This window comes from Gobio gobio (genome assembly GCF_949357685.1).
Source record: "Gobio gobio genome assembly, chromosome: 14".
Classification (NCBI taxonomy): domain Eukaryota; kingdom Metazoa; phylum Chordata; class Actinopteri; order Cypriniformes; family Gobionidae; genus Gobio; species Gobio gobio.
The window spans coordinates 35,892,086-35,912,451 of NC_137107.1; the positions used below are offsets into that span (position 1 = coordinate 35,892,086).

At 40.9% G+C, this 20,366-nt stretch overlaps 1 protein-coding gene across 1 annotated transcript in view; it reads left to right on the forward strand.

Annotated features, from left to right (window-relative positions):
• Nucleotides 1-1,309: 1,309 nt before the first annotated feature.
• Nucleotides 1,310-20,366, forward strand: part of nsmfa (NMDA receptor synaptonuclear signaling and neuronal migration factor a) — a gene marked incomplete at its 3' end in the record, with an annotated part of 43,401 nt that continues 24,344 nt past the window's right edge. The window contains exons 1-5 of the mRNA XM_079834956.1: nucleotides 1,310-1,377; nucleotides 1,461-1,497; nucleotides 11,591-11,649; nucleotides 11,889-12,680; nucleotides 17,257-17,323. Coding sequence (XP_079691082.1) covers nucleotides 1,362-1,377; nucleotides 1,461-1,497; nucleotides 11,591-11,649; nucleotides 11,889-12,680; nucleotides 17,257-17,323 — 971 coding nt within the window. The 5' untranslated portion in view covers nucleotides 1,310-1,361. The remainder of the gene's footprint in view (nucleotides 1,378-1,460; nucleotides 1,498-11,590; nucleotides 11,650-11,888; nucleotides 12,681-17,256; nucleotides 17,324-20,366) is intronic.

The following is a 20,366-nucleotide window of genomic DNA, read 5'->3' on the forward strand; positions in this document are numbered from 1 at the left end:
ATCAGCTAGTGACCATTTTAAATGAAAAAATTGCTAGTTATTAGTATATTGCGGACATGCAGATTTTGGCTAGATACCCATCATAGCTACCCTGGTCAAGCTCGTCTGCTTTCAACACACTTAGAAATTATACATTTTTCATATGACAGTTCATGGAAATCAAGTTTATGTTAAAAAAGTAGTAGTCTATAAAAGTAGTTCATATTAACAACCAATATATCAGACAATATTTGGCGAATTTGATATTATTACCATCGGCCAATAACCAAATCCACTTGGCCGATTAACAGCAGTGTTTATCTCCCTACCGTATCATCCAAAGTTGCGAATTGAATTTACTATATGCACAAAATTGGAATGTCACTTAAAGAGAACAAAAACGTCACTTCCTAGGAAATTGCAGCAAAATATCAGTAATATAAATGGAAGTTGCTGCAATCGGGGAAGAAACTCAGACTCTTTTGTCCTACTTCATAAATGACTTGGGTGGATGGAAGGTTAGCTATTGTCGGTTTCTGTTAACAGCTTTGTAAATTATATTTTTGTGTGTGTTTGTGTATTGGGTATATATAATTGTATAAAATAAGTCTTAATTTTCATTGAATTGTAACATTAATCTAACAATAAGTCTCTTAAGCTCGCCAAGACTGCATTTATTTGATCAAAAAATTTCTATTTATTAATTATAAAGTCATTTATTCCTGTGATGGCAAAGCTGAATTTTCAGCATCATTACTCCAGCCTTCAGTGTCACATGATCCTTCAACTCAAGAATTAGTTCTAATATACTGATTTGTTGTTCATTTTTTATTATTATTATTATTATTATCAGTGTTGAAAACAGTTGTGCTGCTCCGGGGGCAGTTGTGAATGGCTGCCCACTGCTCCGGGGGTGTGTGTCCATGATTCGCAGTGTGTGTGTGTGTGTGTGTGTATGTGTGTGTGTGTATGTGTGTGTGTGTGTGTGTGTGTGTGTGTGTGTGTGTGTGTGTGTGTGTGTGTGTGTGTTCAGTACTCACTGCTCCTAATGTGTGTGCACTAACTTGGATGGGTTCAATGCTGAGGACAAATTCGGAGTACCATACTTGGCCTTCACGTCAGTTCATTTCGTTCAGCCGGTCATTTGCTGTATAAATGTATAAAAAAAATGTTTTTAAACAAAATTACATAAACACAAACCACTAGTCAATATGACTCATGCACTGTATTTCAAGTATTCTGTAACCATTTGATAGTTTTCTGTGAGGTACAGATTGAAATTTAACCGAATATTCACAAAAAAATCTTGTGATCATTGTATAGAAAAAAACCTGCACTAAGATCCCTCAAAATCCAAGTGTGGGTATCTACAGGTCGGAGTAATGGGCATGCTGAAAGGTAGGGGTCAGTGTACATTTCGCCATGCCCATTATGACCTGCAGCTATCCCTATCTCAAAACTTCTCATTTTGTGTTTCACAGAAAAAATATCAGCATACGGATTTGGAACGTCAAGAGGGTGAGTAAATAATGACAGATTCTTTGTTTTTGGTTGAACTATCCCTTTTTTTCAGTAGGTAAAACTTAACTAATTCAATTTAATCCAAATGCCAGAAGAACAAATCCTAGATAATACCTCCCACTATGCAAAACCGTTAAATCGTCTGCCTTACAGTTTTAGCCAAATTAATTGTACATCTTTGCAAGTACTCCACTTCTTATATACTTGAAGTCATTTAGTACATCTCCCCCCTTCACTTCCTGCTCTATTTATTTTCTGGTAGCGGAGATGAGACCGTGTCCTGTAATTACTCTGACCGTTTGAGATAATGCAGATCTCAGGATGACTCTGACACTCTACGATTACGCCTTTGACATTGTTGTCTCTGCTTTTATGCAAGAGAGAGAGAGAGAGAGAGAGAGAGAGAAGAGGGTAGAGTGAGAGTCGAGGAGAGGGTACGCTCTTGGCGAAGGAGGGTTCCAGGCATCATTAAGCCCAGCTCTCAAACCGTGGAAGAGGGAGGAGGGTGACATTTTAATCTGTGGTCTGTGCTGAAGCGCAGGTCCCATATGCAGCGCAAACATGCACTACAAGAACTTGCCATTAGCCATTCTGCCGTTTTTACTAGCTCAGAATATAACAGAGGAAAGTGTGTCAAAGAAGCAAGCTATGAGCACTGCTTGATTGTTTGGTTGTCCCTAGGCTCATATTAAATGCATGTTATCCACTCACCTATAAGGACTTGCCTGAATTAAATGCATAAGGTTCTCTGGGGAAAATGCTAGTGAAGTGTTTGCCTCTTAAAAAGAAGATGGTGCAGTCTAGACAATCAGTTTACCTAAATCATTTCATTTTTAATTATAATATAATAACTGAAGAAAGAGGTCTGTTAGCTTTCTTCTCAATGGTAGTTGGTTGACGTGGACAATTTGAAACCTGCTCATGCACACTCAGTTCTAAACTGATGTTAAATGCCATGTGATTAATTTAAACTGTGTTGCCTATTGTGAAAATGAATCACATGGCATTCACGGCATTTAACATCAATTGTACAGTAGTTTACTCTGCTGCATTATGACGGCGCTGTGTTTGAGAGTGTCTTTGAGTGTGAATTTTCTAGTGTGTGTATGTATCATGCATGAATGCCTGCTGTGTATGCGAATGTGTGGAAATGTGTGAGGACAGTGTCATGGATTTGGTTCTCTCCTACTGTGTCCAATGTCCATGCTTTTATGTGCTGCTTGTGTAGAGTAACACTGCTGAAAGTAAAGAAACATAAAGAGCAGTGCTCTCTAGAGATGTAGGTACCAACCCTTTATGAAAGTACTTTGTGTTAAGGGTCGTTTTGGACCCCATTGGCTTTCATTTTATAGACAAAAACAGGTTTGGAATGACATAACAGTGGATAAATGATGCATTTTCTTTAATGGGAAAAGAAAATACTGCTTTACAATACTGTTCAAAAGTTTTGGGTCGGTAAGATTTTAAAATGTTTTTGAAAGAAGTTTCATTATATATAACATATATACATTATTATATTATTACAATTTAAAAATAAAATAGTTTTCTGTTTGATTATTTTTAATAAATTATAATTTAAAAAAAAATGTTTTCATGTGATGGCAAAGCTGAATTTTCAGCGTCATTACGCTGAATCTTCAGTGTCACATGATCCTTCAGAAATCATTCTAATATGCTGATTTGGTGGTCAAGAATTGCGCTGTCTAATATTTTTGTGGAAACCGTGATACATTTATTTAATAATTATTTGATAAGTAGATAGTTCAAAAGCATTTCAAACAGCATTTGTTTGAAATAGAAATGTAATGTAAATGTCTTTAATTGGTTAAAAGAATGTTTGTGTTTCTGGCACTGGAAATAACTCTTCTGTCGTATTGAATTCCGCCAGTTCCCTGCATCTTCTCTCACCGCATTTCATACGCTTTCATGTTTAATGTTTCTCTCAGAACTTTTTTTTTTTCCCTACCTTGTTTCTCCAACCCCTTGGACTCACACGATGCATTCCTACACTCCAGCCTCAAACACACACACACACACACACACACACACACACACACACACACACACACACACACACACACACACACACACACACACACACACACACACACACACACACACACACACACACACACACACACACACACACACACACACACACACACACACACACACACACACACACATAGCCTTTCCTCTTCTTGCTCACCTATATTTTTGGTCACATGTCTAGAAGCATGCTGACTTCCTTTTATTATTTCATCATCACTTAGTGGCTCTTCTTTTTTCTCTCTCTCTTTTTTCCTCTTTCTCACTTTACCCATTACCCATTTTCTCCCCCTCCCTCTCTTTTGCTCCCCTTCCTTCCTTCTTATCTTCCTGTATTTCTTCTGATATTTTATTAATATGATAATTCCCGCAGCTTGGGACGTCAAGCTGATGTTAATCAAAGACTTAACAGGAAAAAAAGGCAATATAAAAATATTGTTTGCCAGAGCGGATGGATAATTACCTTGAATTTTATTTTAATGTCAATTTTAATTTAAATAAAATATAAATTCGATGAACATTTATTATGATATATTTCATTAATTATAATATAATCTAATAAAATGTCATAGATTTTTTTTTTTATTATTATGTTTTGCGACAAGCTCAGTATTGAATGTTCAAATTTCATTCAGTAGTAATAGTATACTGAATACTACGGTTCCAATTCTGTTACATATGGGATTCCATGACTGTTAGGATGCTGCCTAAATAGTAAGCGCCCTATGTAGGCACTATGCTCGCTATAGGTTTAAAAAAAGAGCTGTACTATAATGATATGCATGTAAAGCAAGCTGAAAACAGGGGCATTTGCGATGACAAAAGCACTATGTCCTGTGCTTTATTTGAGCCTTGCTTTATTTGTTTTAAACGATCTGGTTTCTTGACAAACAAATGCTACCAATCAGATTTTGTTACCCACACTATATTTGCATTGTATTATAGGTGACTGTGTTAGAGAGACAGAGCAGGCACGGGTTTATGCAGATGTATTTGGAGGTTATGTTTTGCTATTGGCCCTCAACATATATAGACCAATTAGCTTTCTTATGTTCAAAATCACTCTCATTGGTTGGTGTTTACTGCTTATTTTGCGGGCAGTGAGCAGCGGAAAGTTTGGAGAGAGTGTATAGGCCTATACCTGAGGATTTATTCTAATAAAAATGTTAATATTGTCAAAAAAGCCCAGTTTCTAACTAAATTACCCGGAACAATCTGTCCCAGGAACTCTTTTCCACCCAGACCTGATGCTGTCTGCGTTTCCATCACGGTCTAAAGTACTGTGAAGATTAGTCCGGTGACGTAGGACTGTGCGCAACTTTCCAGTTCCGGCTGGATTTCGTTCTCCGCATATAAGCTTAATAGAGCCTGAACCTCGTCATCGGTCCATCGGTCGTATTTTTTAAACTCCATTGTTGATTCGCATAGCAAACAACTATTACTGCACACAGTAACAGACTTTTAAGCGCCCACGTCCCACCACCAAAAGTTCCTGAACTTTGAAAAAGTACTACCTCGTGAGCATGGATTTTTTTTACCCGAGTTTCCACTTTAGAAACTTTCCCCAGGAACTAGGGACTTTGGGTGCTACTCAGTGTGTTTCGACCGCAGGAACCAGGGTCTAAATGAAGTTCCCCCTCCAAACGGCCCTGTTTGCGAGGTAGTACTTTTTCAAAGTTCAGGAACTTTCGGGGGTGGGACTTGGGCGCTGAACATGCTGGTTGAGTTGAATCCAACCAGTATTTTATTTCAACCACCATTTTTTCAAAGTCTGTTGCGCTGCGTGCAGTGCGAGTTGTTTGCTATTCGAATCAACAATGAAGTTTAAAAAATACAGCCGATGGACAGACAATGAGGCCTTATTAAGCTTATATGCGGTGGACGAAATCCAGCTGAACTGGAAAGCCGTGCACAGTCCTACGTCGCTGAACTAATCTTCAATGTACTTTAGACCACGATGGAAACGCAGACAGCAACAGGTCTGTGGGAAAAAAAGTTCCTGGGACAAATTGTTCCAGGTAATTTTGGTGGAAACGGGGCTTATGAGGGAGCAATTTTTACCCGGAACTTCATTTAGTCCCTGTTCCCTATGGTCGAAAGAAACATGTCATGTACCACTCCAAAGTTCCTAGTTCCTGGGGAAAGTTCCTGCTGTGGAAACGTGGCTAAAGACATTCTATCATTTTTTATATATCCGCAAGTAAAGCTGATGGTGTTTCTGATCAAAAGAGATCCAGAGGAGATGGAACTGCTCCCTGGACAATTCTAGTATTACTAATCAGAATAGCAGGAGACTCAAGCAATGGGATGAGTCAGAAATCGATAGCTAATGAAAGAGGCAATGTCGGCGGTGAGAGAGAATATCACTGATCAAGTGAATTATTTTTTTGTCTCAACATAGCTGTATACGTGACAGAATAATACACTAGGCTGTAGTTAGGGCTGTGCAGAAACTTGTTAATGATGCTCTTATAGTTGTCATTGTATGAAAAGTTGTATGGTTAACATATGGTTTTGATCCAGCAATTATTCATTTACAAATGAAGCATTGACTATGTCATTTAGCTATTTATACACCATCAGGTGAAGTACCATCTACCCTTGCTCGTTTCTGCATCCCCCCACTCTTCAGGTCAAGTATGTGGCTCTTCAGACTGAACTGGCACTCCAATTAACCCTCTCGCATTGGAGGATGCTTGTTACGGAATGGGCCGGTTCAACACGACCTGTTAGTGGTGAAACTGAATAATTTAAAGTGCTGTCACAAGTGTCATGTTGTTGTACGTTACGTCAGGAAAGCTGAGGGCGACTGCAAGCCACCAGGGATCCCTGTGGAACAATCCCAGTGCGTGTGACAGCTTCTGTGGAGGAGGTTGCAGTATTGAGATCGGAGTGGGTTTTTCCGTGCGTGGGGAATGCATGTGATTATGCGTGGGCCATATATTGTGCAGAACAGGTTCATTAAATACATTAAAGGTACCAATGCATGTGTTGGTGACTGCAAATATTTGTCTGTGTGGCCAAAACGGGTTCAGCCGCAGCGTATTAAGGACTCATCCGTCATGTCTCCTAGACTGAATCAGCTTCCCGAAAAGCAATGACTCACCCGGAGATTTACACAGTTGCAAGTGCCAAAGCCACCGTATGCGAAACAGAATAAGCTGTTGTTCGTTTATTATTGAGCCATCAATATGCAATTATAAAAAAGTGAACCATCAAAGTCTCTTTGGTTATACTGGCCTCATTATTTATTCAAATCTTAATCGGCTGTTCTGATTGGTTAATTAATTTCCCATGATTCTCAGATGGTGTTATCGATTGTTACTGATGATACCCCCTCAGGCCCAAACTAATTAGTGTTTCTCTTTCTGTGTCTTTGATTCCTGCTGTTTACGATGGGCCAGTGGTGACAAATATTTCCTGTGGGAAGCGTCATGACGTTCGTTTTGCAGTTTGTTCCCGTCTTCTCGCTCTTTCTGTCTCTGATACTCTCTTTATAGCCGTCTGTGAATTAAATGTCAAATAAGTGCTTACTTTGATGCTTTGGTATGAATGAGGTTTTGAGCATCTCTTGAGGTTATTGAGCTGATGATTTGCGTCACTGTTATTCATGAGTCTGTAATTTGAGCCAATCTAAGCTGTTTTCATATTCTAATGGAGATAATTTCCATTATATGTAATAACACATGCAGACCTGGGTAGTTGTCATGACATGCTATACTCATTTTAAACTATTTTACTGAAATAATTTATTGTATTATAGTATTTGACAAGAACTGCAGCTAATATCTATACTATTTTTTTTAGTATATATTATTTATTATTTTATTATTAAACGTACATGCATTTTTATAACCTCATAACTGCAAAAAAAAGGATATTTAAAATGGGAAAAGTAATGCTGACCAGTCATGTATTTTTTTAAATATCACTTTTCATATTTGTCATGAATTTATAATGAATACACTCACCTAAAGGATTATTAGGAACACCTGTTCAATTTCTCATTGATGCAATTATCTAATCAACCAATCACATGGCAGTTGCTTCAATGCATTTAGGGGTGTGGTCCTGGTCAAGACAATCTCCTGAACTCCAAACTGAATGTCAGAATGGGAAAGAAAGGTGATTTAAGCAATTTTGAGCGTGGCATGGTTGTTTGTGCCAGACGGGCCAGTCTGAGTATTTCACAATCTGCTCAGTTACTGGGATTTTCATGCACAACCATTTCTAGGGTTTTCAAAGAATGGTGTGAAAAGGGAAAAACATCCAGTATGCGGCAGTCCTGTGGGCGAAAATGCCTTGTTGATGCTAGAGGTCAGAGGAGAATGGGCCGACTGATTCAAGCCGATAGAAGAACAACTTTGACTGAAATAACCACTCGTTACAACCGAGGTATGCAGCAAAGCATTTGTGAAGCCACAACACACACAACCTTGAGGCGGATGGACTACAACAGCAGAAGATCCCACCGGGTACCACTCATCTCCACTACAAATAGGAAAAAGAGGCTACAATTTGCACAATCTCACCAAAATTGGACAGTTGAAGACTAGAAAAATGTTGCCTGGTCTGATGAGTCTCGATTTCTGTTGAGACATTCAGATGGTAGAGTCCGAATTTGGCGTAAACAGAATGAGAACATGGAGCCATCATGCCTTGTTACCACTGTGCAGGATGCTGGTGGTGGTGTAATGGTGTGGGGGATGTTTTCTTGGCACACTTTAGGCCCCTTAGTGCCAATTGGGCATCGTTTAAATGCCACGGCCTACCTGAGCATTGTTTCTGACCATGTCCATCCCTTTATGACCACCATGTACCCATCCTCTGATGGCTTCTTCCAGCAGGATAATGCACCATGTCACAAAGCTCGAATCATTTTAAATTGGTTTCTTGAACATGACTGAGTTCACTGTACTAAAATGGCCCCCACAGTCACCAGATCTCAACCCAATAGAGCATCTTTGGGATGTGGTGGAACGGGAGCTTCGTGCCTTGGATGTGCATCCCACAAATCTCTATCAACTGCAAGATGCTATCCTATCAATATGGGCCAACATTTCTAAAGAATGCTTTCAGCACCTTGTTTAATCAATGCCACGTAGAATGACGGCAGTTCTGAAGGCGAAAGGGGGTCAAACACAGTATTAGTATGGTGTTCCTAATAATCCTTTAGGTGAGTGTATAATTCACCGATACACCAATCAGGCATGACATTATGACCGGTAAAGTGAATAACACTGTTTATCTCTTCATCACGGCACTTGTAAGAGGGTGGGATATATTAGGCAGCAAGTGAACATTTTGTCCTCAAAGTTGATGTGTTAGAAGCAGGAAAAATGGGCAAGCGTAAGGATTTGAGCGAGTTTGACAAGGGACAAATTTTGATGGCTAAACGACTGGGTCAGAGCATCTCCAAAACTGCAGCTCTTGCGGGGTGTTCCCGGTCTGCAGTGGTCAGTATCTATCAAAAGTGGTCCAAGGAAGGAACAGTGTTGAACCGGCGACAGGGTCATGGGTGGCCAAGGCTCATTGATGCATGTGGGGAGCGATGGCTGGCCCGTGTGGTCCGATCAAACAGACAAGCTACTATAGCTCAAATTGCTCAAGAAGTTAATGTGCATCGCAGTTTGTTGCCTATGGGGCTACATAGCCGCAGACCAGTCAGGGTGCCCATGCTGACCCCTGTCCACCGCCGAAAGCGCCAACCATGGGCATGTGAGCATCAGAACTGGACCACGGAGCAATAGAAGAAGGTGGCCTGGTCTGATGAATCACATTTTCGTGTGTGTTGCTTACCTGGGGAACACATGGCACCAGGATGCACTATGAGAATAAGCAAGCCGGCGAAGGCAGTGTGATGCTTTGGGCAATGTTCTGCTGTGAAACCTTGGGTCCTGCCATCCATGTGGATGTTACTTTGACGCATACCATCTACCTAAGCACTGTTGAAGACCATGTACACTTTCAGCAGGATAATGCGCCCTGCCACAAAACAAAAATGGTTCAGCAATGGTTTCAGGAGCACGAGTTTGAGGTGTTGACGTGGCCTCCAAATTCCCCAGATCTCAATCCAATCGAACATCTGTGGGATGTGCTGAACAAACAAGTCCAATCCATGGAGACCCCAATTCGCAACTTACAGGACTTAAAGGATCTGCTGCTAACATCTTGGTGCCAGATACCACTGCACACCTTCAGGGGTCTAGTGGAGTCCATGCCTCGACAGGTCAGGGCAGCAAAAGGGGAACCAACACAATATTAGGAAGATGGTCGGACTATAGTAGTTATGATTATTTAATAGATGCTATTCATTATAAATTAATTAATTATAAATTCATGTATATATTATCTATCTTTCTATTTTTATTTCTCATTTCTGTTTTCCCATCCTCATTCCATATTTCTATTTGTTCTAATTGTTTCGATGTCTCTGTCCCTTTTTCACCCTTAAATCCATCATTCTCCCACATTCTTCCTCATGGTCTGGAAAGATAAAAACGCTACATCTGAATCTGTGGGTGGCACTGAAATACAAAGCAACCAATTACATTTACACAGAGCGTTTGCCTCCTCGTCGTCGACCTCCTCTCTCTTTCTCCCTTCCTCTCCCCCAGTCTTGTTTTCCCACCTTTCTTTCTGCCATATGCCCTCTTTTTCACAGTCACATGCGTTTCCACATGCCTGCCCCTCATTTCAGCCTTCACACTGCAGAACATTCTCAAGTTTGAGGAGTCCAGCTTTCAAACCTCCCGATGCAGACAGCTGCCGCATGCAGAGCATTACTCATATCCTTATGAAAGCCCTTTATACCCGAGGCTGGTGTCAGCTTAGCAGGTGACATTAAGAGGCTAAGAGTAGTCCGCACTGGGCCTGTCATTTCTTAAATTGAAAAAGAAGTGAGAGAAACTGACAGCCGGATCTGGAAGCAGGAGGAGTTACGACACACAAGGAACCGTCGTCCATCTACAAGGGCTTTCACATGATCATTTGTGGGGAAATGTGTATTTAAAGGGGGCCATATCATTAGAAATCTAATTTACTTGATCTTTTGTATAAACGAGTTTAATATGCCAGATGTGAACAGTGCAAAGTGCAATCACATGTGAAAAGGATATTTGCATGAAAGTCTTAAAGGCACAGCAGCAAGTAAACTCTCACTAGTGTGAGTACCTCTTATGGTCATGGTTATGCAAAACTAAATTATGATTGTTTCAACACAAAAATAACTGACTAGAATTATAATGAAATAAAAATAAAATGATAAATATTGTGATATAATGTTATGTTTACATGTAGGATATGCAGCTGTATGCATGTTTTGTAAGTTGACTTTAATGCTCTGAAGTTCTCTCGTAAAAGAGACCACCACCATGGGCTCAATTAGTTTAGGATTTAAGAAATGAAAGCAAATGCTAAATATGATCAGCTGCTGACAGGGGTTTTTTTTGTATTAATTTTTTTGCCCTCAAATTTGTACTTTACCTATACTTGTCATATGAGCTATCCGTCAGTAATGATACTAGTTAAAGTTTCAGAAACCTTAAAGGGATAGTTAACCCAAAACCTAAAATAGTTACAGACTTTAGTAAGCCTCATGTCATTCCAAACATGGTCTTTCTGTGGATCATAAAATAGTATATTTCGATACTTTATTTTGCTTACGCAATGGAAGTCAATGGGCACCAAAACGTTTTGGTTCCCAGCATTCTTCAAAATATCTTCTTTTGTGTTTCAAAAGGTTTGGAACAACATGAGGGTGAGTAAATGTTGACAGAACCTCCTTTTTTGCGTGAACTATCCCTTCAAGTACTCAAAACTGTTCCGTCTGATTAGTGAGTTAATTTGTTGAAAGATTCATCAGACAGATTTAATCCTGTACTTGGTTTTGGGGTCTTTTTGAACGATTCAGAAATAGAACCGAGTCATTTGCTCGTGACTTGTCAGCACGTCGTGCCTAACACCATCCTTCAGCTGTGACTGTATTCACAATGTGGGCCTGCCAGTGACCAATGTGTGTATGTGTGTGTGTTTTTTTCAGAGCAGCTCGTGCATTTGGAGAGTACCTTCACACCCATCCTGAGAACCACAACGGATCAGGTCAGAAATCTCCATTCCTCTTTCTTTCTGCCGTTTCTCTCTGCTGTTCTTTTTTCCTGGTCCATTTAGAGCCTGTGGTGTTCTCAGACTCCAGGCGCGTTCATGTTTCATGAGGAACTGTGCCACTTTTTAATGTAGCGTGTGTTACCTCATCTGTCTTTTTCTCTGTGCATCTCTTGCTGTTTCTCACTTGTTCCTATTTCTTTCTCTCGGCATCTGTCCTAATGTTTGATTTGAAGATCACTTACTGTCTGACACCCTCGTTGGCCACGACTCTGATTTCCCAGACAGCCTGTGTGCACAGAACAACAACTTCCACAGCTGCACCCTCCAGCACTCAGCCGGCAGCGCCGATCCCAGCTTGATTAACCCCGCCGTGGGCCTTCTGGAACCGCCACCTCCGACGACTTCCTCCAAGAGCCGACTGTCCCTAGAGCGCAGCTTCTCAGCAGAGGAGGACCAGCAGAAGTGTGTGGAGTGCGCTCTGCAGCCTGCTCGGGTCTATACCATCACTGGAGAGAGCGGCATGCTGGGAACCAGCCGGGGAAGCAAGGAGAACCTGGAGCTTGAGGTCTTGAAAGAGACACGGGAGGCATGTCATGCCCAAGTACTTGCCCAGGCCTCTACGTCCTCCAACTCGTCTTCTCCGATTCAGCACCACCGCCACCGTGGAGGCGGAAGTGGCAACCACCATCACGGCAACCACCATCATGGCGGAGGCGGAAATGGCGGAACCAGCGGAACCAGCCCCCACCAGCACATCTCCGGTGCTGGAACGTCGCACCACCAACACGGGGCACCCCATCACCACCACCTTTCCCAGCCTCTGCAGAGCTCAGTCAGCGCGCACAACATTCGTGGCTGGGGGGAGGGAAAGGACTGTGGCCTGGCGTGTGAGACCTGTCCCGGGGCTCCGTCACGCAGCCAGGGATCCCTGGACCTGGAAAGCAGCACCCGAGAGGCAGGCAAGCAGCGCCGGCCACCACTAGAGCGGATGTGCAGTGTGGACCGCATGACTGGGCTGGAGCGAGGTGAGAGGGGGAGAGCGGCAGGACAGAGAAAGAGAGAGAGGCTCTGGCCGAGGGGAAGGGGTGGGGTTCAGCCAACAATGGGGGGCGTCGATGTGTTCGATGTGCCGTGGTCTGTATTTTTCCCGCTCTCCTGTGTCTCTCTCCTCTCTCCTGTGTGTCTCTTTTGTGCTCTCTCCCTCTGTGGAGTGGACCATGTGCGTGTGTTGTTGCTGGTGAATCTGCACACAGTGGCCCCAAAAGTGTTTGGACACTTAAACTGCACTTAAATGAATGTTCAAAATCGAGCTTGCTAGGGAGGTTTGGGGGCATGCCGTCCACATTTTAAAGGTCCCATGGCATGGCATTTTTCTATTATTTTATAATGTTTCCTGAGCTGTACTTATATTGTTAGTATGACTTTTACATCATAAAATGTCATAATTTAGAAATAAAAGGCATTTTTTCTATACTGCTGTTTGCCCTGTGGCTGAATGCCCTGCTTCAAGAGGCGTGTCTGCTGTGAGACTTCAGTAAAAACGCCCACTGTTGTGATTGGCTGACATCTTTGCATTTTATATGAGCGGAGGGGGCGTGGTTTATCGAGGCACGAGCAGGCACGAGTCTGCCAGGGAGACGGATGGACCTGTGTTCACTTCACATCAGTTCTCAGCATGTCTGAACTGTTTTAGTTACAGCATATACTTTAGGTTATTAGTCTATTTCTAGTCGGAGGGACTGTCACTCATGTCAGAAAGTTAGTAACTTTAGTAAATTATGGATCAGCGCTGACTGGAGACGCGAACCGTTTAGAACGATTCAGTCCGATTTGGTGAACTGATTCGGTTCACTAAAAAGAACTGGTTCAAAAGAAAGATCGTTCGCGAACCGGACATCACTAATGTATCAGAGACTGAGCTCAGCGATTGCTAACAAAGTTATTTATAGTAACTACTGAGTTATGAGAGCGCTGTCAGTCAGCGCGAGTTTATTGTGTTTGTATCTGAGAGTTCTGAATAAACAGTCACACCGAGTCCGTCTCTTCATCATTATTCTACCAACTTTGTAACACATGCAAAGTACCATTACAGCTGTCGAGATGAACGAGTTAAAAGTAAGTGTTGATAATAGCATTATTTTTAAAATAAAATAAAAGCGTCAGTGACGCGCGTTGAGTACACAGCGCAAACAAAGACACAACAGCAGTAATCGGATGTAATCCAGTTTATTGTGGGGCTAGGCTGGCTAGCCCGGATATGCTCAAGCTTACCCCCCTTCTGCTTAATCTCACGCCGCGTTTGGTGCCTCCGCTGTGGGCCAGATGCAGTACTGTGGGTCGGGGATGTTGAAGGCCGAGCTTCGGCGTGTGTGAGGTTTATCTCTGCTGATGTTGAGCAGAAACTCATGACTGTATGCACATTTTAGAACCGATAGACGCGACGAGGACGTACAAAAACACTGACTCACAAGATATAAAACACGAAAACACCGTTCTGTCTGGAGAGAGAGAAGCCGCATTGTGTGCACGAATAATAAATAATTAGCTACACATCAGAAATCACTGATCACAGATCAGAAGGAACTGAAAAAAGACTTCTGTTTTCATTTGTACATCCAAACACTGAGAAACTGCCAGCGTTCACTCGTTCACAAGCAATGATGCAATGATCTCTCGACGAGCGTTTGCATGGGCGTGCCAGATTCTCTGGGCGGAGGAAAGGGAGGAAACCGTGCCTGCTTGGACGTCAAACCAGGAGACTTCAGGATTGGCTAGTCTGGCCTGTCATTTTCTCAAAGGCAGAGAAAGACAGCCAGAACTCGGTTTTACACCGATCAACATTTCTATCCACTTGGGGACAATATTCAGGCTAGGGGAACTCATATTAATGTTGAAAAACCTCATAAAATGAAAATTTCATGCCATGGGACCTTTAAGGCGTTTCAAGGCCAAAAAAATATGATAATAGTTTTAAAACCATGTCAGTGGGCAGTAGCATAACTTCCAGTCAAAACCTGTTCTTCCTCTCTCATCTCCATCACCTTCTGTCTATTTCTTCTATTTCTCTCAATCTGCTTATCTTACTCTGCATCTCTTCCCCTCCCAAAGCTGAGCTTTGATTGATACATTTTCATCTGTGTCAGTGAAGAAAGTAAACATAGGGTTTAGATTACATGAATCGCATAAATTATATATTTTCAATTCAAAATGGTGAAATTAAAAGCTGTCAATCATTAAATGTTTAATTTTAGCTACTTAGATCTTATCTCACACTTTATGACTGTTAACTGAAGCGTTTCGCTGGAATTCACACTCTTCATCAGCAGCTTCATTGAACATAAAGCCCACGTAATTTGATTTGATTGGTCATCTCTGACATTTTGGCATTGACAAGTGTTATTTGACCGCTGAGGCAGCTCAGATGAGAGAAGTTGGTTATTGGGGCATTATGCAATATTCTTGCAGCACCAAAGTGGAGTTAATAGCCAATTATTTCAAATCCTTTATTATATACAACTTTGGAAAATACCTCAATACAGCCATGGTACTTAAATATCACAGACTACATGTTAACATACTAACTCTGAGCAAAGTCAGAACCTTTCAACATCAAGTTAAGAAGGTAGTTTTCCAGTAGCCTTGAATCAGCAGACAGACATAAACGTCTCTTTCTTGTTTGCGTACATTAATAAGGTCTGACAATTGAAAACCAGAGAGAAACAAGTCATCTTTACCTGACAACATGTCTCTTTTGATGTACTGCCAACAACCCACAGATACAAGGATGAATCCTTGATGAATAACTAGAATTTCAGTAGTCTAGAACAGTAGACCTAGCACAAAAATGACAATTTAGACAGCATTATAGCTCAAATAAAAGACGTTTTTGCAGATTTGTTAAATATTTTGAGCTTTACATTTCACTGGCACTAAATACTTCTATCACAAGTGCGGGTTTTTTTGGAGGGGGGCTTTTGTTATAAAAAAAATTAAATTAAAGGGACAAGTCAACTTGATTTTCTGTGCAAATTGACTTCTAAATGTAACATCAAAAATAGCTGAGAATAGTAAAGCTAGCATAATTTGGGTGCTGATTTGCTTTGATATTGTGTCTAGTGCAGTGAAATTCCTACATTTCTTACTGAGTGTTGGCCTGTACAAGCCAGACCCACATCAAGATGTTGGGTCTGGGAACACACCATTGGTAGGGCTCAATCCGAGGGGCGGGATAAACGGTTGTCTTTCAAATTCCCTCTGCACGCAATAGGATAGCGCTACAACCAACCAGAGCAACGAAGAAGGTGAAGCGGAGCTAGTTGATAGATTAAACTTTCGCCTTATCTGGTCGGCAAAACTCCGAACACATCTTCCTTTTTTAAGAATAACTTCAGGGCCGTTCTTTGTTCTTTTCTCAAAGAAAAGCTTAACTCCAAGTCTTCCAGAGTCGCAGCCAAAGCCGATTGGAAAGACTGCTGTTCGCCAGCTTCTTTGTTTTCAAGTAGCATGTGGAACCGCCGCAACTCTGCCGTCATTATGTTAAAGGGTTAGTTCACCCAAAAATGAAAATTCTGTCATTAATTACTTACCCTCATGTCGTTCGACACCTGTAAGACCTCCGTTCATCTTCGGAACACAAATGAAGATATTTTAGTTGAAATCCGATCGCTCAGAAAGGCCTCCATTGGCACAATGCACTTTACACTCTCAAGACCCATAAAAAGTACTAAAGACGTCGTTACAAAGTCCATCCCTTTACAGTGGTTCTACAATAACTTTATAAAGTGACGAGAATAGTTTTTGTGCGCAAAAAAACCCTCAATAACGACTTATATCGTGATATCCGATTTCAAAACAAGGCATCATGAAACTTCGAAGCGTTATGAATCAGTGAGTCGATTCAGCGGTTTGAATCGCCAAAGTCAACTGATTTCAGCAGTTTGGCGGTTTGACACGCGATCCGAATCATGATTCGACTCGCTGATTCATAACGCTTTGAAGCTTCATGATGCATTATTTTGAAATCGGTCATCACTATATAAGTCGTTATTTAGGTTTTTTTTGCGCACAAAAACTATTCTCGTCGCTTTATAAAGTTATTGTAGAACCACTGTAGTGAGATGGACTTTGTAACGACGTCTTTAGTACCTTTTAAGGGTCTTGAGAGTGAACCGTGCATTGTGGCAATGGAGGCCTTTCTGAGCGATCAGATTTCAATTAAAATATCTTCATTTGTGTTCCGAAGATGAATGGAGATCTTACGGGTGTCGAACGACATGAGGGTAAGTAAATAATGACAGAATTTTCATTTTTGGGTGAACTAACCCTTTAAGCCCGCCCACCAACTCTATACACGATGTGATTGGCCTGACCAGAGTTTGGTTTTTCCAGCTCGCAAGCCAACGGAGAGTTGCTAGACGCCCTGGCTGAAAATTTAATTTGCTGCCGCTAGGGTGCATTTCTAGGCGATTACTGAGTGTGGCTCGTGCAATCCAAATACTTTTTGGGGCTACTGTATATGTTTGTTCAGTTTGACATAATTCATACATTCAGATGCATCATTTCAACCATACTAATGTGGTCCCTATGTCTGTTTCTAACCAGACGATAACAGTTGGTTCCCTAAAGAAAACATGTTCAGCTTTCAGACTGCTACCACGACCATGCAGGCGTGAGTACTCACTTCATTACACACACAAGCACACACCTTTGGTTCACTATCTTTGTGGGGACTCTCCATAGACGTAATGTTTTTTATACTGTACAAACGGTATATTCTATCCCCGTACACTAACCCTACCTCTAAACCTACCCATCACACAAAACTTTCAGCATTTTTACATTTTCAAAAAAATGAATTCTGTATTGATTTATAAGCTTGTTTCCTCATGGGGACCTCAATTTAGGTCCCCATGAGTCAGTGTGCATTCAGGTTAAAGTCCCTACTGGGATAGAAAAACATGAACACACAAACACACTGAAGTTTGAAGCCTATACTGACCTCAAGTACAGATGGCACAACAGGTGTCTCGCCTCTAACACACATTCATTTAGTGACATTTACTGTCAAACTGACTCAGAGAGCCGACAAGTACACAATGACCACACACACTTTCTTCAAATGTGGTTGTTATCTAAGCATTCTGTCTATCTTTCTCTCTCCTTTATGTCTGCCTCGCTTCTCTGCTCTACAGGATTTCGTGAGTATCCCTTTTGTACCCTTTAAATGTCACAAAATGACAGCGTGTGATGTCAAACGCTAGCTTCTGCACCACGGCCCGCCCCACCATCCCTCCAGTCCCACCACTTCAGCTTTATTTACAATATTTAGTCTTTGAAATAAATGAAAAGAAGCTAAGGAGAAAAAAAAACTGCAATCACAGACATTTCTATCTGGACAGGATTAGAATTTTCTGAGGATCTCTGAGGTACTTTTTTTCTGTAATTGCTCTATAATTTCAAATTGTGTGAGGAAAAACACAAACCTGTTTAAAATCGCACTTTACGTCTATGAAACAAACACTTATTGAATTTTCCCAGGGTAGCTCAAAGGAAACTGTCATTTCACCGCTGTCACGAAGATGAAACTGAAGTAAAATGATTTTACCTTGATGTATAAAAGAATCACATTGCGCTTGGTTTGAAAACCTGAGGGGAAGATTGATGATGTTGCTTTAGTGGTGTGTAATGCAGCGATGCGTTTTGATTCAGGAAATAGCTCTGAGAAACATTTGATAGGCTGGTCTGGGATAATTCTGATTACCTCAGCAAGAGACAGAGATGTAGTTGTCTTGGATGGTTTAGAAATGCTGACAGATGCTGATGCCGATCATCTTTTGACTTGAGTTGATAATCTAGAAATGTTGAGTGCCCCACGGGACAATTTGGTATGGTTTGCATGTTGAATTGCAGTTGTAACTCTTTTATTTATTTACTTAACTACATCTTTTATTTCATTAAAATAAAGGAGATATTGAGTATCTGGATTGAATTTCAATCCATAGGTGATGCAGTTAGGTATGTTATCAGGAAGGATCAAGATATTCTCTTATCAAAACATCAACAATAAATAAAGCCTGTGTCGGCAAGAGTCCCGTTCATTTATACTTTAATCCAATCCAAAGCTCTGCTCGTAGCTGAACCTTTATTTGCCCAGAAGGAGCTCTTCCTGCTTAACCCCAGGCTAACAATGCCCCTTCATGAGCATGGCTCTAACCTCTAACCGCACTCAAGTGAGCCTTGCCCTCTCTGCCATTAAAGTTGTGTCACCTCCTGGCAGGGTTTTCCGGAGAAAGAGGAGAAAGAATGAGGTGGAGTCAGCTGCCGTCATCCAGAGGTACTTTGTTGCGGGCCTGTCATTTATCGCTGCCTTTATTCCTGTCAGACAGAGAAAGAGCTTTGGCAGTACAGCCCTATTTGGAAGCAGTACAGTGTCTGTCTGTCTATGTGTCTATCTATCTATGTCTATATATCTATGACTCTATCTATGACTCTATCTATGTCTCTATCTATGTCTCTATCTATCTATCTATCTATCTATCTATCTATCTATCTATCTATCTATCTATCTATCTATCTATCTATCTATCTATCTATCTATCTATCTATCTATCTATCTATCTATCTATCTATCTATCTATCTATCTATCTATCTATCTATCTATCTATCTATCTATCTATCTATCTATCTATCTATCTATCTATCCATCCATCCATCCATCCTCGGCAGGTTAGCCCCTAATTTGCTGTGCGGTTGGGTTGAGTCAGATTCGATTGGTTACACGGTTACAACAAACCTTAACATTGCTTTTTGTTTTGCAGTCACAAACTAACTTTCTTAGTGTTGTTCAACTGAGGTGTTGACTGAACTATGCAAGTTGAGAGGAAAATGCAGTTGCTTGTAACCTCAGAAATAGGGGGTTATTGGAAAATGACCAAACCAATGTAAACATGACCACAAGAGATATTATAGACATTCCCAATACTAAACCATGTCACCGATGTTCAGATGAATTCCGTAAAACAAGTGGACTTGAATTGAAATAAACGTGTTATAATGCAAATAAATGTACAAAAAGTTTTTTAGAGTGATAATTGATGTTTGGGGTAAATAAAATTGTATATATATATATTCTTTTTTTTTTATTTCTTTTTTTTATTATATTTTGCTTTTCGAACTACGCCTTGGTGCAGCTTGAGCCAACCGGTTATATCAGCATTCAATTAACTCAGTAAGCAGTAATCCTAATTTGGCTAGTTACTTGATTTTCAGCAAATCGGTTATGACTACTGGATGAGCATTACGTCACCTAGTTAATATTCATGAGTCATGCTGATAAGATTTATAATCCCCTCCACACACACATTTTATCATTTCTAAGCCTCTGAAAAGCCACAGGGAAAAGCATATTGCATAACAGTACAGATAAAGCATATTGATCTGATCTATTAGCATAATCTTTATATAATCAATATAGCTGCTTTTTTTATAGATTGTTTGGCCTTTGTTTTTTAGCCAGTATGTTTCATTCAGAGTCCTCTCTAAGGATCAGGGATAATTGAAACAGGACCAGATGGTCACAGTAGCACAGTAACAGATGATTCAGGAGTGTATTGTTGGACTGGGGTGGTGTGATGCGTCTCTAGAAAGTCAACCCCATGAGACAAATGATAGACTGCAATCATACATTCAGGAGAATGAGGGAAGGACAGAG